At 39.1% G+C, this 19,780-nt stretch overlaps 2 protein-coding genes across 3 annotated transcripts in view; one reads left to right on the forward strand and one right to left on the reverse strand.

Annotated features, from left to right (window-relative positions):
- The window catches only part of CNST (consortin, connexin sorting protein), a 51,656-nt gene extending 41,090 nt beyond the window's left edge, over positions 1-10,566 (reverse strand). Inside the window, exons 1-2 of one of the 2 annotated variants that reach the window (XM_080614878.1) lie at positions 10,428-10,566; positions 8,545-8,641 (exon numbers count right to left, since the gene is read on the reverse strand). The gene's annotated coding sequence lies outside the window, so the exon portion shown is untranslated. Of the gene's footprint in view, positions 1-8,544; positions 8,642-9,643; positions 9,696-10,427 lie in introns of those variants that run through there. The other variant, XM_080614879.1, reaches the window with a different exon arrangement.
- A 50-nt stretch (positions 10,567-10,616) lies between these two features.
- Positions 10,617-19,443, forward strand: TFB2M (transcription factor B2, mitochondrial). Its single transcript, XM_080614880.1, has 8 exons — positions 10,617-11,020; positions 11,985-12,073; positions 12,925-13,078; positions 13,473-13,621; positions 14,770-14,859; positions 16,057-16,119; positions 16,934-17,085; positions 18,465-19,443. Exons 1-8 carry the CDS (start codon positions 10,696-10,698, stop codon positions 18,649-18,651), a joined length of 1,209 nt encoding a protein of 402 aa, XP_080471006.1. The 5' UTR covers positions 10,617-10,695; the 3' UTR covers positions 18,652-19,443.
- Positions 19,444-19,780: the final 337 nt, after the last annotated feature.

The following is a 19,780-nucleotide window of genomic DNA, read 5'->3' on the forward strand; positions in this document are numbered from 1 at the left end:
GTTTGTAAATGTTTACTGAGTATATAGCTTAGTATTTAACTTACTGATCTCAGAAGTATCTTACGGAATAGATCAAGATCATAACACCGTATCTGCTGGCAAAAGGCTAAAAAGGTTCTAACATTTGAAAAGTTTATGGCAAATAATTTTTCATTTGACTGTCTTCATATAGCTCCTCTTCCAAAGACACTGTTTTCCCTCTCTTAGTCTCATGCCACTTAATTATTCTATGTTAATTACGCAGATTTAAGTCTTAATTCTTCAAAAGTCAGTTTCCCCATTACATCACCTGTATTGCTCTATTCCAATTGAACGGACATTTCCGACGGGTTCCTGGTGTTACTTCTACTCAATCTTTTCATTAACTTCAGTGATAAAACACAACAGCTATATAAAATCTGCAGACACATTATTTTTGAAGATTTAATTCAAAATTAATTGTGGCAATAAGTGCTCCAAAAGGCATAACATAAAATTCACTAAGACAAACAGAACACATTGTATCTTTCAGAATAAATGAGGCACATCTATATGAAATACAAATGAACAAGTCATTCTGTTCTGATGAAAAGCATCTCAAAGAGATACCAAACATAAAACTAACTTTGAGTCCAAGGGTTTTTTTTCTCCTGAGATATAATACAGCAAGTGTTACAGGCACAAGAGAATTCATTATGTCCTAGCAGACACTAATCAATTACAGCCATCTATTTCTGTTTGTGCACAATATACACAAACCAAGATGTACACAAATAAGAAAACCTAGATCACAGTGAGGCAAGAGTTTTGGAAAGAAAAGGGACAGCACTACCTGTGGTAACAGTCATTCAGCTTAGAAAAGGCTGTCATATGAACAATCAAACAGATGTGTAGAGATATAGAATCCTCATCCCTTCAAAGGACAAATTAAGAAAGTTTCAGGTTTAAGAACAGGGAAAATAGACAGTATCTAGGATTAAGGAAGATTCATTTTATTCATTGTTGCAGGGCTTTGTTTGTTTGCTTAAATTACAAGCAGCTTCAGAAGTCCTAGTGTAAAGAGAAATTCAACCTCATTCTGTGAAAAGGAAACAGGACTTTTTTAAACCCGTATCTTTACAGAGCTGGTGCTTCTACCACTAGAACAAAAAAGGAAAACTGTAGAAACACTGAAATTTAAAGAATGGCTGAATGGCCATATATTTCTTAAACAGAATAAAACTGTTGATCTTTCTGATAGCTGGTGTAAAGATATATTCCAAGACTACATTTAAATGTTAGTATCTCATTTAATACTGATAAATAATCTTGCACAAATTAATACAATGTGACATCCATCATGGCCATACAAAATCAAAACATGTACTGCAAATTCTTATTATTGCACACTAATTTCTGCATACAAGGAAGAACGTTGATCTCACTGTATGAATAATTACATTTACTACTAAAATCATAGAATCATAGAATCATAGAATAGTTAGGGTTGGAAAGGACCTTGAGATCATCTAGTTCCAACCCCCCTGCCATGGGCAGGGACACCTCACACTAAACCATGTCACCCAAGGCCTCATCCAACCTGGCCTTGAACACCGCCAAGGATGGAGCATCCACAACCTCCCTGGGCAACCCATTCCAGTGCCTCACCACCCTCTCAGTAAAGAATTTCTTCCTTATATCCAATCTAAACTTCCCCTGTTTAAGTTTGAACCCGTTACCCCTTGTCCTGTCACTACAGTCCCTGATGAATAGTCCCTCCCCAGCATCCTAGATGATTGAGTAGCTATATCTAAAAACTACATACAACATACTATTACATTTCATTAGCTTGCAAGCAAAAGGGCAATGCCTACTATGCTGTTATAGGAGCTAATAAACAAAAAGCCTATATGTTCTTTTGAGAAAGTGCAAGTGCAATTTCTCTGCAACTGCTTGCTGCTTCTGCTGAGGTGGAAGCCAAGATGCACCTAAACCAACCTGGAATATTATCACCAGATTGCTTCAGAGCACCCTTGCCTCACCACAGCCAAGAAAAAAAACCAACATACTAGTTGTTGAAGACATACTTAACCATCACACAATTTGCTGCAGAAGGAACAAGACAGTAGGTAAAGAATGTAGGCAATTCATTTAGCTATAATAATCTTACAAAGTCAGACCACTTCCAGCTAGCAGAATTCTGCTCTGCATTGTGTTTTATGTGCAACACTTAATGGCTGGAATGCTGCTGTTTCTAAGTAGAAGGAAATACAAGTATTTATGTGTATATTTCCAACGTCACATCTCTGCAGAAAAAAATTACCATGCTGTTGTGCTATCTTAGAGCATGGACTCATTAGTATTTATCATTTCACAAGATAGTCTTACATACAATCCCCTTACTAGATGGCCTCGTGATGGAAGAATCTCATTAACATCCTCCTGACTGTTCCATTTGCCCTATGTTTGGCTTTGAAATAAGGTACCAGGGGTAAAAATAACTTTGTATGTCTTCTCTGCTTCTGTGACATATACATTGTTTAGGAGGTCTGTCTCTCCAAACATGTTCAGTCTGCTGTTCTCCAAGAAGTATTCAGATGCAGAAGCAGTTTATCTAATTTCATTGAATGTACAAAAATGTCTGAGCATGCATACTTTGGTGGTTTGGCACTTTCTGACATTGAAGTGACATTTCTCAAGTGGCAGTGGTATAACGATCTTTACATCTGTAAACAGCAGGAATAGTGAGGTTTTGAGAGGAAATGCCACACGCTATTTTCAACCTCTAAGCTTCCTAGTCATACTGCTTATTCTTACAGCCTTAACAAGCAATGATAAACATATACTGCCAGGCATAATCTACTCTTCCACATTTAACATTACTATAAAAATATGTTTCAGCCAGCAGACAAATACAAGAGGTTTGTCTGGGAACAAACAGAATCTTTCATTGGAACATATGACAGAATTCTGATGAAAATTTCACACAAGCTCTTTTGCAGCAGTTAAAATACACAATGATCAGTTGCTCAAGTGTCTGGAAAGTTTTGAGTTTCAAGTTTCACTAGTATACATTTCACTGAATAGTGTAAGAATTAAAGGGGACCTCACCATTTGGGGTATTCATTTTTTGTTCTTGTCTGCAGCAAAACACCAGATGATAGAGGTAGAAAGGCAGTAGAACAGACTGGTTTAGGAGGATGGATAACTCCCATCACTGCAGTACTTTTATAAACAGTCCTGAGAAACACTGGTCAGGAATAACCTATGAGTAAGTGGTCCTGTTTTGAGATGGTTCAATCTCCTTTTAAGTCTTACAAGAAGTAATTTGCCTTTTTTGATTTTTACATTTTCCTTTTAATTGAACAACTTCTAGATTGTTATTACAGTTCAGAACATGTGCACAAGTTTGATTACAAAAACATATATGTTAAAACTTCCTAATAGATAAATTTATGTTTCTTTTCTAGGATGGGTACTTTTTTCTTATGAACCCCACCCCCCAAAAAAAAAAAAACCCAAACCAAACAAAAAAACCTCAATAACCCCCAAACCAAAACCCCCAAGCCAATCAAACTAAAAAGCCCAGCAAATCAGTATAGACTATTTTTATGAGAACTGATCAGTTCAGCTCACTTTTATCCAAATCTTTACTTTTACTGGGACCTGAGAAAGCTGATACATCCTACTACCTCATGAGAAGTAACTAAAAAAAAAGGACAACAATCTGAAATTCCTCATGATCTCAGGTAGCAACTTGAAACACATATGAAAAGGCAGAAATTACAGAATACAGTCCCTTGAAACAAGATGTGAGGGACATCTTCAATTATCTAATGTCTAAAAAGGCAAAAGTCTAAAAATTGCCCACTTGAAGAAACAAGAGTGTTCAAGACTTTCTGACAGATGAATTTCACAGTGAGATTGAATTCCATAATTTACACCTGAGGGATAAGCAAGTTTTATAGCCCTCATCAATACAAATAAAATTAGCATCGCTGAACTATTCAGTTAGGTCCTAAATCATATCAAGGCCAGAAGCAACCACAAACAGAATGGAAAGCTATCCATAAAATTTATGGAATAATTATTGTATGCAAGTATTACATATTTGTGGTCCCTTTGTTATCAAACCTGCAGGTCCAACCAGAAGGTTAATTAAGAACACAGCTAATGGTTAGAGCTTCAATAATTGCCATCATTATAAAACCCAGCAGCTCTATGAAAATATTGCATAAGTTGGTTTTCCGTTTCACAAGGGAAGAACGGTCTAGTTTTGACATTATCCAGTGTCAGATACAAATATGACTGCAATTAAATCCTTTCTTTGCTCTGAATCTCCTGTGTGAAGTCTGTCAAACTGATACATCATCTTTAACACATTTCTCAACTACAAAATACTGCTTTGTTTCATGAGAATGTAATAAGAATACATTTAAAAGACTGTGAAATTGATATTTGGGCAAGATGGACCACACAAGAACTTTAAAGAGGTACAAAACAGACACTCAAATTTGATCAAGCTTTTTGCCCTTAAATGCATGACTGACAACTCAAGCATGTATAAACTGGAAGGGACCTATGTTAAATGAATCACAGTCCCTGCGAAATTTACCAATGCTATAACTTGACTTAAGTTAATGAAGCTGTGACTACTTAAACCCAGTGGTGTGTTTAGCCTTGAGTGCTGTTTCAACTCTCCTCTTTCCAACAGGAAGTGAAGGTAATTAATTTCTGCTCTAACTGTGTAAGTAGATGCTGGCTATATATTAGCCATCTCTAATAATTTACACATTTGATGAACAGACTTTGGAGAAGTTTTCTGAAGCACACAGTTACCAGGTTTTGTACTAGAATTTGAATGTATGTTTGTAATACCTGAGCCCATAAACTGAAAATTTATTATCAAGGCTACCTTAAGTTGCAGTTTCTATTAAAAAAGCACCTTCCCATTAGAAAATCTCAAATAATACAAACACTAATAACAGCTAGCATCAGTACTGCAAGAAGGTCAAAACTCATTTCACTTAGCACCCAAACTAAGATAGTTCAAATGATACCAAGACATGGGGAAATTTACAGCCTATAGAGACGCTGAATGATTACTCGTTCTCCTTTACTAATGGTGCCATATTTCAGTGCTAAAATAGTAGACTTTAATAGTCTTCCATGAGAAAAAGAGAAATCCAGATAAGAAACTAGGCAGCTATCAAACCAACATTGAATAAATGGTAATTTTATATGCCACCTGTCATAAAATCTCCCTGGGATCAAACGTGTAAGCTTTCCACTGTGAACGTCACTTTATTTTATAAAGACATGAAGACGACAAAGTATTACTGAACAACTTACAAACCTGTATGTTTCAGCACAGATGCTCCCCCATTTGTTTATTTTGCCATTACTCAACTGTAACACTGTAACAACAGAACCAACACCACTTGAACTGTGATGTGGGTTCAGCTGAAATATTGTTTCTTAAGGGGCAAGGTCATCATGCCCTCACTTTGAGGCTAAAACCACACAAAATTCCAAGTTCTAACCACTAGGAAAGAACCTCCAAATGTACACTGCAAATTTCTGTATTATTTCAATTACATATTCATCAAATGAACCTAAAAATCCTCCTAACATGCTCATATTACAAGATAAAACAAATACCAGGATTAAGGGTTTGTTTGGGTTTTTTTGGTTGGCTGGTTTTGTTTGTTTGTTTTTAATCCTGAAGTTATTTTGAAGTAATCTCAATTTGCCATGCAGTGTAATATTATTTTTTTTGCAAATAAAATAAACCAGGAAAAATAAGTGAATCCCATGGACAGAGAAGTGTTAAAGCTCACATTTATAAGGCCACATGTTAGCAATTCAGTTTGGACAGATGGAGTGGTGTATTGGAACAACAGCAGAAAAAAGTTCATGCTCCTAAGGAGCAAGCATGAAACACATCAAAATTTGCCTACAGAAATATTTGACACAAAGCAGTTCTTGCCCTATACTTTCCTTATGAGTTAGCAATACAGGTTTTGCCTCATACTTTCCTTATGAATTAGCAATACAGTTTCGAACACATCACAGTTTTACAGTAAGCAGATAAATAAGTAAAAAAGTAAGGAAAAAAAAAATAAACCGTTAGCATGACAAGCTCTTGAGCAAGGTAACATTGTCAAAATAAACTTATGACTTAATACAAACACGAGCTGAGTGAATTTGAGTCAGCTGAATGTAGTCATCAGAATTAAATGGAGAAGTTCTGAGAGAAGTAAACAGAAGACGCACCTATTTTAATGTTGTTTACTCCTGTCCACAAAGGTCTAATAGCACTTTTTTTTTTTTTTTTTTTTACATACACACAAATAATACCTGCAGTAAGGTTAGCGCTGATGTAAGACACCAGATTGATAGCCCTAGGGATTGAGTTTCTCTTTATACAGAGAACAGATATAGCACAGAGTGAGCAAGTTTGTACCCCTGCCAAAATGCCTCACAATACACAGCTTATGAAACAGTCTTCACACCATCGAACCCTTTGCCTCTCCACTGAAAATGTTAAAAATATTTTCCCTTATAATGAACACTAAGCAGCAATAAGACACGGACACTGTTATTAGCAGCAGTAGAGACAGGATTCAAGCCACCAGCTCATTTGAAAATGTGTATTTTTCTGCTGAAAGGCCCTTTTGTCACTTGTGAACTTTGCTGCGATGTTTGTAAGGCTGCAAAATCAACCCTTTTGTATTAAACAGCATGTTATTATATCAGAAAAACAGCAAAGGAGGAATGGTTTAACTTTTTTTTTTTTTTTAAATAAGCTCATATTAACAAACATGACCATACACCTGGTGCTCAGAAACTAGCTCAAAGGAGAACTTAATAGTTGTACTTAAATGGCATCTGAGCACCAACTCTCCAGTCATCTGCTCACTTCTACTGGACAGTAATTCTCTATTAATCAGGTTTTCAGCACTAGGCTGGAAGCTACACTATCACATGGCGCAGGCTGGATTCCAAGGAACCTTCCCTTACTACTAATAGCTTGGCAAAACAGCAAAAAAACCTCTCCCGCCACCATCCCCAAATCAAAGGTCCAGTCATTTTTCATCAACAGATCACACAGAGAAAAGCACTAAGTTAAGGTTTGCAGAGCATAGCGGCTCTAAATGCAAAATTGCTGACTTCATTATATTTCACTTTGAAGGGAGATGTCCAATAAAACCCACAGGTTACAAACTTACTGGATCTCAAACCAGATTGTGGCATAGCATTAAATGTTACTTCAGTCCTTGGGACATTTCTTTTGTGGATGTATGGCCTTGGAGTGGGGGGCAGTGATGACAAGGGATTAGGACAAAAGAATGAAGCAATTCTCAGACCGATTTTTAAAATACAGTTCTGCCTAGAGATGGTTTTCCTGACTGCACAGCACTTAGAGCACTTTTGAAGAAAACTCTTACAACTCCTACTATTTGCTTGTTCACCCTCCAAAGTATTACAAGATTATTGAAGTATGTTGAATAAAATTAGTGAAAACAACAATTCTGTGACATTCTGCATCTCCACAAAGAGATGCTTCTGTCAATTCAAGCACATAGTAGGTTGTTTTATTTTCACAGTGATGAAGCTAATACGCAGAAATGATACTTTCAGCTCTTTTTCTGAACATCAGTTCTGTTGTAAGCTTTTTAAACAATTCACATTAGAGGTAGTATTTAATAACAGGTACGGCTTTCGATATATGCATAACTAAAAAAAAAAGATCAATATTAAGAGCAAATCATAAATTTTACAATAGGTCAATGATAAAATGGGATATGGTGAATAAAATAGAAAGATAACGAGTTTCTGAAGCAATTATACACTAATGAACTTAATCTATATTCTGAGCCAAATAGGACACTCTAATGACAAATATCACTACCAGGACAAGAAAAATTACGGTCCTGCAAATTTCCATTTACATACCTCTTGGAGTTCTTTTATGCAAGATGGGAATTCTACTGAATTTGTACATAAAACAAAATGTGGGCATAAGAGTTTCAAAAACTGAGATCAAGATTAATGTACTATTGCAATTTTCCCCCTTAGAAATGCTTCTCAGCATTAACTAGGGATAAGTGCTTAATACATATCAAAATAATACTAATGCTTTCATATTAACCTGAAAAAAATGAACTTTCAATAGAGCCAAATAAAAGCACAAGACATTTAGAACCAGCGAGAAGAAAAATTTCTCTTTGCTGACCTTTTTGATCTATACAACTAATAAGCTGTTCTGGTTCAAGCATAGGCTGGAATCTAATCAAACAGGTAAACCTTTTGATTCTTTCTCTGATCTAGTTCAAAAATAATAATTAGGAGGAAACAATAATTTCAGAGCAATCAACAATGCACTTAAATTACAAGGACATAGGCTCTATGAGGTAAGACTGTAAATTCAAATATTTGCATGTGGCAATAGCTAAAGTAGAAAATATATGCTACAATCAGCCATTAACTTAAAAATAACTGTTCAGAAGTCCTTGGGATATGCTTTAATGTATTAAGTTGTCTGCATTGCAATTTCTGAACAAAAAAAAGTACAAAACTTACCATTTTCCTAAGGTTTCAACAGTTTCTCAACGATAATGACCAGGTCAGAAGGAGGTAGTCCTTTATGCATGCAGGATTCAGTATATATCTGGCAGTTCTAGAGGGAAGAAGGAAGGGAATAAAGGATCATAAATTTATCCTATAGAGACCTATGGTTCAATGCAGTCAAGTGCTAAGCTGAAGTAAATAAAAATACGAAGAAAACTGTATCACTTCTAAGTGTACAAAGAATTGTCAGGGCACTTTGTCTCTACTTAGCAAACACTCCTTTGAGCAACCTCAGTTAGGCTCAACAGCCCATTCACACAACACAACACTCCTAAGCTCTCTGACTGGCAACAAAAAGTTCCAAAATTCTTTAATTAACCTAAAAATACATTGAATGCTACATGGTAATACAGCAACTGTACCTAACCTTTCTGTGGCCATAGCTATCAACAAAACTTGACAAGGACTGCTGAACTGGGACATTACTAAACACTTGCTCTACGAAAATCAAGTTCTGCTCAATGTTCTAAAAGTCCTACGAATTACTGAATTACCAGACTACTTACTAAGAGAGGAGAAAAGCTATTAAAAACAACGTCCAGTTTAAAAATGGACTGAGGTGTATCGCATCACAACAGTCTGTCCATTTCCCTTAAGCCATAGGGTAGACTATTACAGCACTCAGTGTAAACGATCCAAGTATTTAAAAAAAAATTGCAGATATGAAGAACTGCTGCACTCAACATTTGCAATCTTTCTTAAATTCAGCCCAGCACCTCTTCATGCCACACTCAGATCTGCCAAACAGAGAATAGCAAAGACCCAGTTTTCTGATTAATAAAGATATGTCAAACGAAATGACTTTGTTTAGTATGTAGGCACATATCACTTTCTCACTTTACAAATAGAGAACAGAGATATAAGAAATTAAGCTATTTGCACAAAATCATACAGAAAGCCTATTTTTGAGCCGTTAATTTGAAGACCAGTATCCTCTGTGATTGTCAGGTCACTCCTGCCTCCTGCACAAGCTAGGCAGGAAGCAGAGAAACACCTTTGGGGAGTCTCTCTCCCCCCGTCCCCAGAACTCCATCACACCGCAGCCACTCACCTGCCACAGACAGGCTTTAGCACAGCATCCCTGAAGGACGAGCTGTAGCTCTGCAGAACATGAAAACGCTTTGAAGACAGTCCTGAACTTATTTCTCGTTAAGGCATTAGGGAGATTGTTGAAAGGACAACGTCGCTGCTATAGAATTACCGGGTTTACCTAAACCGCAACTGCAAGGCGGTATGGGGCAGAAGTAAGCCGATAAAGATGATGTCGGAGATGCGCCGCAGCAGGATTCTGTACCTGCTGAGGCGGCCGGGCGATACAAAGAACCGAGTCCCGAAGTGACTATTTAGCTGCTGACGGATCAAACACGCCCGTGAACACCCAGGCAAACCTCAAACTAAATACGTAGCTCCTGGGACTTCCACCAACCGGCCGAGCAGACATCGCTCCATCGCCGCCCAGCCGAAGCCTCCAGCTCCGGAGAGTCCAATCACGGTCACACGTCTGACCTCCCCGGCCTGCCCCAGGGCACCGCACCAGGTGGAGGAGCTGCAGCGCCAGCACCTGACATCCCGGCTGAGGCGGGCAGCGAGCTCGGCTCACCTCAGCCCGCCCGCGCCGGCCTCCCCCTGCCTCCCGCGCTTGCTCAACGTCGGAGCTTCGCCGCCGCCGGCGGGAAGGTGCCGACCTCGCTGTGTCTCCTGGCGACACGACGAGCTCGGCACCTTCCCACCGCCCGCCCAGCGGCCCTCACCCGCCGGTACTCTCCGGAAGGCGGTAGCGGGGTAAACATCTTTCCATCCCCTCCTCCAGCGCGGCTCAGACCCTGCCAGCTCACCTCAGCCCCGTCGCGGCTCGGAAGTCCGGGACCCGCCGCTCGGCATGGCGTGGAGATGAGGGAACGGTCCCGCCACGCCACGCCGCCGCCGCTGCCGCAAGCTCCTGGCTGTGCAGGGCTGGCACCATAGAGAGGGCGGCTGGACAAGAGACCTCCGACGATAGAGCGGAAGCGCGCTAGAGAGGCCGGGGAGAGGCGGAAGTGACGCTCCCGTTGCCGCGGCAATTGTGCTCCCGGTACTCGCTAGCGTGGGGTGGGCAGCGTGGCGATGCTGGCAGGCCCGGTGCCGCCGCGCGCCGCGGGCTGTTGCCGCCGCCTCCTGACAGCGGCTCTGGCGGCAGGGCTGCGGCCGCTGCTGCGCGGGTTGTCGCCGTGCTGGGTGACTGCGAGGCGGGCGGCAGGGCAGTGGCCGAGCCCGGGCCTGCGGGTGCCGGATGCGGCGGAGGCAGAACGGCTGGTGCAGCAGGTGCAGCATACCGGTGTTGCAGTCCGCCGCTTCATCGCCTGCCCGCGGCTGGCGCGCACGGTTCAGCGCTGCCTGCAGAGCGGAGCCAGCCCCGACTCCCAGCCTGTCCTGCTCGAGTGCGGGCCCGGTAAGCCGCCCCGAGGCTGCGGCCGCGCTCTTCCCGCCGCCCTCCGGTGGTGAGCCGCTCTGGGGCCGCCGGGACGAGGCGCTGCTCGGCGTGTCCCGGTGACCTTGCGGGGTCAGTGTGAGCTGCCGCTATTGCCACCGGCGGTAACGGGCCCCATGGCTGTTGTCCCGGGGTCGCGAGGAGCGAGGGTTCTGAGGGAACGGGGCTCTCCTGCTCCCGGGACTTCCGGAGGCTCCGTTGCGTAAGGGCGCTGCTCGGGCTCTCCAGGACTGGATCCGTGCTAGGGCTGCCCCCGCCGCCGGGTGTAGGCGACCGGCAGGACCGTCTGAGTGTCGCGAAACTGCTCTGTGCCTGGGGCGGGTGGTGTGGGTGTGCGTGCGTGTATGGCCATTTATACAGAGCTTTGGGGCAATGAGAGTGCGCTCAGTCTGGAGACCTGAATCACTGGTGTTAAAGCTTTGCTGTGGAGTAAGCGGAGATGTAAATTTCTGTCCGGGTACTGTTTTAGGGTTTGTAGGTGAACTTTGTCAGTAAAAGCACGCCCTAAGACTGGGGCCATCACGCACCTAGCCCTCTGCAGGTACTTAATATTGGGGTTTTTTTTACAGTTCTGCAGAGGGTATTTTACTTGTAGAATAAGTATGGGTACAGTTTGTATGGGTAAGGTTTCAAAGTGTATTTGTTGGCAGAAGAAATAATAGAAATCTTTGAAACATTGAATCTGATGTTCTTCAGCATCTAATTGTAGTGCTGTGCTTGATGTAATGCACTGGGTGATCTCTGGCACACTGTTTATAAATCTTTCTCTAACTCCTGTTTTGAAGTGTGTTTAAACAAACACAAGTTGTCACCTGCTGAAGGTGGTGTGGCCCAAGTGTTGTGTTGGGAAAATCACTAAAGGAAAGCTCTTAGAAAAAAATGCACTTCAAATGGGTTTATATATTTATTTTATTCCCCCACTTAGGTCCTGGAGTCTTGACCCGAACTCTGCTCAATGCAGGTGTTAGAGTGGTAGCTCTAGAAAGTAACCCAGCTTTTCTTCCAAACTTACAGGTACGCTTTTGATTTGGTAGCACGTTATTATTATTTAAAGGGAAATAAGAAATTAACTTACAGTTGTGTAATAACTGTTGGATCAAAAAAGACTTAGCTGTTGATTGTTACTTGTAACATCTGAAATAACTATTTTGTAATCGGTTTGACATTGGGTATGTGGGAATTCAAGTTCACAGTCGCTAGTCAAGTTCCTGTTGCTAGTTTCATGCATATATTTGAGGCTAATACTAGTTAGAGTCATTGTAGCTGTGTTTAAGCAAGTTTGTAGCTTTAAGAAATCTGTAAAAATACTCTTGGTTATTCTGACTATCACACAGTATTATTTAATCTGTTGTCTCACAGTTGACTGATAACATTAAGACACTTACGCGTGATGTCCTGTCCTGTTACTTTGGCTTTGCGTGGATTCACAGGTGGTCAGACACAGCTGCAGAAGTTGCACTTAGAAGGATTGTGTTACGGTGCTGTAATGTAAAAGTTTGGAACCAAAGACTCTCACCTGATTTAAAACGTGTATAGAAGGCAGAATTCCAGTTGTAAATCATGAAATACAATGGTTTGCGTAGCTGAGTGTAGCCTTTTTTTTGCAACACATTGCAGAACATATTACTAATTTAAGAATGTGCTTTAAAGCTGCAGTTGAAGAGCATGAAAATATAAAAATGCCCTGTGTAATGAAGGAAGCTAATTTTTTATCAGCTGTAAGAAGCAGCTTTGAGATTTAACTGTTGTTGACTGAGTAACAACTTTAGGTAGCGCTTGAACATTTTTTTTGGTGTTTGGGTTGTGTGTTTTGGAAGACATGTTACTGCATCCAGATTTCTTCAACTGAAGCTAATTTTATTCAGTCCCTAGAGAACAGCCTGGATGGACAATTAAAGGTAATTTATGCTGACTTCTGCAGACTGGATCCTTTGGTGACTGGAGCAGTGAAACCACCTGCAATATGTTCTGAGAAACTTTTTGAAACTGTGGGTGTAGCAGCAGTTCCTTGGAGGGCAGGTACATGTATATGATCACACAAGTTACAAATACATTTGAAGGGTGCCTAGGCAATTTGGCAAAATGTTTGGAATTTGCTCAAGGTATATGTTTGATATATATGCTGGATTATTGGATACTATTTCTTACATTTCAGCTTTATTTACGTTCTTGATAGCTTCAAAAAACCCTTATGGGAATATGAAATTGCCAGTATATGCTTCTCTTTATTATTTATTTTAGTCTAATGCAAACTGGCCTTAACTTTGACTACAGCTTGAATTGTATTTGTTCTTGGACAACATGAGCTGACAGACCTTTTTCATAATTGTTTGTGGCTTACGCATTAGAATTAATGACATTGTCTAGTCAATATTGCAAAATTTTAAAGATACTTTTACACATTATTATACAGACACACCTGTGAAAATTTTTGGAATCTTACCACAAAGCAAGGAAAGGCTCATACTTTGGAGGCATCTTTTCGCCCTGTATGAATGCAATTCCATATACAGATATGGAAGAGCAGAACTCAACATCTTTATAAGTGAAAAAGAGTACAAGGTATGTGTAAGATTTCACAGGTAGTAAAGAGTAAGTAGTGCTTCACGGAAGTTACTGGTTTTGCTAGAAAATTTCTTTTCCTGCAGAGCAGCTTTCTGTGTTATGTGTTCTTAATTTATGCTGTCCCAAACCATTAGAACTGTACTCACAGTTCTGTGAAATGGGAAGTTCATACAGCACCACAGACCTTTAATTACTTGAAATAAGCAAAGACTTCCCATCGTGCTTACACAACTTGTATTATATCTAACACCCTACTGAAAAAGTTTGAAAGTCCTAAGTATGTTCTTCTGCAAAATGACAGGTTGGACACCGCCAAAATATCCACTTACATGGTATGTTTTTAATGGCTAGATTCTTGAGCAAACTGGGCAGCCTATTCATTTAATTAATTCACTGTGGTTTTTATTAAGTTTTCTGGTTTTATTGTGTGCCTAAGTAAAAGCAATCAGAACCTTCTTTTAGTGGGGATTGTTCGTTCCTTTTTGTTTGAGGTTTGGTTTTGGTTGGTTGGTTGGTTTGGGGTTTTTTTAGTTGATCATATGATGAGACTGTCTAAATCTATTACAAGAAATAAAATCTTCCTGCTAATTACTGCTCTCTTTGCCCTGTTTGAGAATAACCACGAGTTTTTCTTTTTTTCTTGCGCTAAGAGTTATCTGATCTGTAATATTGATCAGGGTGGTGACTGTGCTGGCTGCTTATTCAGCGAGGTCACCTAATGTTTGGCTTACTTCACTTGTGTGTCTTACTGGGAATATTGCTTTATCAGTGCGAGCTGATAACTCTGCCCATGTTAGGGTTTTTATGCAAAACATAATCCCCGTTTCTTTTCCCTGTGAAACTTCTCTGCCTTAAAAGGGACCAGAAAGTATAAGCTGGAAATTCCTACACAGTTATCCAAATAATTGCTGTGGAAAAATACTTAGACTGCCATAATGTCTTCTAACCGTGTGTTCTGAAAGATGTACTAAAACAGCACAAAGATGTATTTGAGGCCTAATGGAACTTTACCTTGGAATTTTAGACTTAACTCTGAATTTTTAGCACTTGTTTTTTATATATGTTTATATATAAGGATTTTGCTTAGATAAAGAATCAGTCTTAGTTTATGCAACAAAAATGCTCTTTCTTTACCATTTTGTTAGGTATTAACAGGAAAGCCTGGAAATGCGGGGGCTTACCAAGCAATTAGTGTACTTTGTCAATTAGGATATGAAATTCAGCTACTGCACATGGTAAGTTTTTTGTACCAGCTGACACAGTCTAATGCTATGGACTTGTTTTTAGCAAACGGTTTATAGTGTTTTACTATAGTGAACTAATTGGAAGCTAATTTTACATTTAAATTAGTTGGAAAGCTGTCAAAAACATTTGGATGTAAAACCTGAAACAGTCATGTTTTGTGTAAGCAGCATCATTAACTATGATGTCAGTATTTTCATTAGAAGCCACTGTACTACAAAACATTTATTCTCAGGAGCTAGCAGGTAAGAGATGTTTGCAGAACAGATGAGTCTTTTCTGTCTTACTAAGGGTTGTGTGATACTGGAAGATTCCTATTCCAACCTGTCACAGCCTGCTCTTTATGTCCTCTGCATTTTACTGTCATGTATGCTTTCAACTTCCTGAGCTGCATTCAGCATACTTTTTTGAGTCTTGGTGCTTTATGTTCCAAGCAGGCCTGCTTCTCCTGCTAGCGAATAACTATCTTACCTTGTCAAACATGCTATGATTTAGTTTTAAAAAGTTTGTTGTCTTATGGTGAAGAACTGACTGAAGGGCAGAGCTCAGAGGGTTGTAGGGAATACATCTTCTGGCAGCCAGTCACCAGTGCTATTCCTCAGGGTTCAATCCTAGGGCTAGTCCAGTTCAATATCCTGTTCAGTATCAATGACCTGGATGCAGGATTTGAATGCACCATTAGCAGGTTTGCTGATGATAGCAAACTGGGAGGTGCTGTTGACTCTCTTGAGGAACAAGAGGCCTTGCAGAGGGATCTATATAGATTGAAGCATCAAGCTGTGATTAAGGTGATGAAATTAAACACGCTGGTGACCTCCTTGCTCTCCACAACTTCCTGAGGAGGGGAAGGGGAGAGGAAGGTGCTGATCTCCCTGGTATCCAGTGATAGCATGCATGGATATTGTTTGAAGCTGTGCCAGGGGAAGTTTAGGCTGGACGTTAGGAAGCATTTCCTTACCAAGAGGGTAGTCAGACACTGGAACAGGCTTCCTAGAGAGGCAATTGATCTCCAAGCCTGACAGTGTTTAAGAGGCATTTGGACAATGCCCGTAACAAAATGCTTTAACTTCTGTTTAGCACTGAATTGCTCAGGCAGTTCAACTAGATGATCATTGTAGGTCCCTTTGAATTGAAATAGTCTATTGTAACAAAGCACTTCAATTTTGTGACATACCTGCTCCTTCCCATAGGAACCTTGGTCATCATTCTTCACTAATTTGAAAAATGGGGGACTGGCAATACCGAAAAGTGTGGTAAGATCATTGTGTGTACGTCTCTCCTTTTGGAGATGCAGCTAAACCACTTTAATTGTTTATATTTAATATAAATATATTTAATAACTTTATAACAGCACTTACACATACGTTTTAAAGATGTGTTTTTCTAATTAAACCTTAAGGACAGCATGTAGATGCATCAGAAGTGAGGTGAAGAATTGCTATTGGCTTAGAAACTAAAATAAACCAGTATATTATATATATATTATATATATAAACAAAGGAAAAAATACAGTGAGTAAACAGCATAAAGGACGTGAACAGGTAAAATCTTTTTCAAAAGAAATGACTGACAGGGTCACATCTACCTGCTTGAACAAAACAAGAGTTACCACAAGTAATAGCACAATTAGTAAGCTGTTGGTTTTGATAAAAATGGTTATTTGAATGTCCAGTGTAGATCCCACACATTAGGTAATTGCTGAAAAGTATGAGTCTGAAAGCTAAATTTGAGGAGTGGAAAGTAAGCCACATCATATCTTCAAAATTCACATCAAGCCTATGTTATCTATTTCAACAAAGAAATGTAAATCTTTAAAACCCAAGTGATACTATGTCTGTTTTGTTTCCTGTTTCCTTTATTGTTTATGGGTTAGGGGAGTTAAAGCATCTTCATTCTAGAACAAAATTTGAAGGCCTGTTTCCAATGACATCATGTTGTTAAGACTTCTAAAACTAAGAAATGTTGCTGCTAGCACAGATGAAACTCTGAGCTAAAGACAAACTTGTCTTGAAGATGACTTTTCAGTGACTTATTTTGGTTTTTGTCTTTTTTTTTTTTTTTTCCCAGCGGCTGCCAAATGACCATTTATGTTTGGTACGACTGACTCCTCAGCAAAATCTGTTTACAGGAGGTTTGAACTCCAAAAATTCACCCATCTTTGTTTTCATGGTGAAACAGTGTCTTGCTAAACCTAAGTCTAGACTTATTGATAGGTTAAAGTAAGTAAGAAAGAATTACAGTTTTTATACTTTTTCTTCAGAGAAATATAGGAAAATATTAAAATAATGTTCTCAAAGCAGTAGTTATTTGCAGTTGAAATACACCTTTTTTTCTTTTTTTAAGTAACTGTCTACATGTAGAATAGAAGATTGTGGTTTTGCTATACCATATCTGGGGACTTTTCCTGGCCTCTATTCACAGATGATAAAAATTTGAGGTTTGACAGGAAGGTTGACAGGTATTTAGAATCTAAATGTGCAGTAATTGTACCTCCAATGGAAGTGAGGTCATGTATCTGCAAGAAGAAAGTCACAAAGAGTTTTGCATATGCAGAAATTAAAAGCTGAGAGTTTCAGTTTATAACAAACATCAAAGTAATACTAATGAAAACAGCTGAAGGTTATTGGAGGTGGAGTGTGGATGTTCTCAAATGGCTTTCTGTTATCTAATTAAAAAATTAGGCTTTAGACTTGTTTACCAATTATGCAACTCTTTAATTATTCTTTTTGCTATTATATTGGAGCTATTCACTTTGCTTCATGATGAGTAGATTTCTGTTTCCCATAAACAGGAAGTGTTTGCAGTCTGGAAAGCATTGATTTGAACTTGCTAATGAAAATAATGAATATATTTCTAATTTCTGGTAATAGTTTATGGAAGTTAATTTCCAGAAAGGGAAGGAAAAAAAAAAAAAAGCGCTAATAAATTCCAGTAACTCATTTAGCAAAGACAAGTGCAATGAGCCATAATGGATTTCTTTCTTAAAGCTCAGTGGTATACCTGATCGCCACTCAGATCCTTAAGCCGGGAAGGGGACCTAACCTTGAAGGCTTCTAATGTGCATCTTCTGTGTATTTATACACCCTTTTCTTGTCTGGGAAATAGCTTATGTATATTCACATTTATAAAAGGTCTAGTTTTCATAGCAATGATGTAGGTGATGGAGGTGGAGAGACAGTGCATGCATGTATTTATAGAAGAAAATACCTGGGAAGTGTAAGTCACACTAATTCATGCTATACTGAATCATCTTGAGGATGACCTTGGCTTTAACTTCCTAGGTATTGTAAAATATCCCTTTTTATTCTGTAATGCCTGTTACTTACTTAAGCTGTTGGGGCAGAGGAGGGAGAGCACCCACCCTCTAATAAGGAGCTTATGTAGTTTGGTACTGTCTGCTGAAGACTTTGGTATTGATATGTCTTATTAGCAGAGGTTTCTTCCTATTTGCAGTAGAGATTGAAAATAACTTGTGTTGTAGGAAGATGTTAACTTCTAGAAGCTGCAAAGAGTGAAATGGCCCTTCAGGTTCTGTTTCTTGTTCTTTAATTTTTCACAGAGAGAAATGCTCCATTATGATTTTGTTTGTTTGTTTCAGTTCATGGAGCTTGGACAATGGTAGCGAATTACTGAGAGAACTAGAAATTCCAGAAAATGCTCAAACACGTAACGTGTACCCAGAAGACTATAAGCGTCTTTTTGAGGCTTTGCAAAGCTCTAATATATTTACTGAAACCTGGTGGCATGATGAAGTGTTTGAAAATACAAGGAACATAAACTTCTAAATCTAAAGCTGCTGTCTTTTGGAAGATAATGTTTGCTTCTGGAAGATTACTTTGATAAGAAACAATTTAAATAAAATCAGAAATACTGTCACCTACACGATTTCCTGTCCAAACAGGAAAATAAACTTAGCAAGTAACTAGAGCCCTTCTACAAAGAATGAAAGTAATGCATTCACAGTTGCTTGATCACAATCCTACCTAGAACAGACAAACTCTGCATCTTTTCCAGGAGCATATTAATGACCTGCTGCTTTTGGATGTACCACTCAAACAGAACTTTTTGTTTCACTGCTGTATATTTACAACATTTGAAAAAAAACCAAAACAGACCAAATATTGTTATTTGTGCCGTTGTACTTTAGTGCTTCGTAATTGTTAATGCCCTTTCAGAGATTCTCCAAATACATAGGTCTTTACAATGACTGAATCTGTTATGTTGTCTCCTGATCTAAAAACTTTGCAGTCCAAAGTCAATATTAATAAATGAATAGCGGTGGGTTAATAGAAGACAAGGTAATGACAGCATGGTGAAACACCAACTGAGAGTTGTTTGGGGTTTGGTTGTTTTGTTTGTTAGTTTTTTTTAACTAAAAATTGTAAACTCTCTTGGAGAGAAAGTCGTAACAGTTCATTCTTTTGAAAATTTGAGAACGCTGGGTAGCCTGTTCTGCTTCACAGTACAATCTGCGAACACCTGTATGTGTTTAGGCTTTATCTTTGTTTTTAAACTTAAAATAAGTCACCAGAACATTCTGTTCTTTATAAACAGTTTGGAAAAATAAAATAAAATCATCTTACCTGCAACCTTTGTCAATGTGTTTGTTTAATGTGTAATACATATACAAAACCACTTCAAAACCATATGCTACTAAAATTCTCTCTTTAGCCATATTATTCCACAATGCAACTGTTCTATTGTTATCTGATAGTGCTAGCAGGCTGTCCTTATTCTGTGTTCTATACTGTCTCCTCTGGGAAGAGCTGTGGTGCCCACAATTCACTTTTTTTAGCAGAGCACTAGTTAACAAAATACCTTTTTGGTAAAGGCTGAGCTATTTTCAGGCTTTGGGAAACAGCAGTGGCCCAAACAATGCCCACACAGAATTGTATTTCTTAAGTGTAGTGTGAG

The sequence above is a fragment of the Psittacula echo genome, assembly GCF_963264785.1.
Source record: "Psittacula echo genome assembly, chromosome: 4".
NCBI lineage: Eukaryota > Metazoa > Chordata > Aves > Psittaciformes > Psittacidae > Psittacula > Psittacula echo.

What these genes read in the sequence shown, in the direction of transcription:
- TFB2M (XM_080614880.1), top strand. Translation starts at nt 10,696, where the DNA reads ATGCTGGCAGGCCCGGTGCCGCCGCGCGCCGCGGGCTGTTGCCGCCGC. An exon ending in AAATTCAGCTACTGCACATG is followed by an intron (nt 14,860 to 16,056) that starts GTAAGTTTTTTG and finishes TCCTTCCCATAG; the next exon opens with GAACCTTGGTCATCATTCTT. An exon ending in AGACTTATTGATAGGTTAAA is followed by an intron (nt 17,086 to 18,464) that starts GTAAGTAAGAAA and finishes TGTTTGTTTCAG; the next exon opens with TTCATGGAGCTTGGACAATG.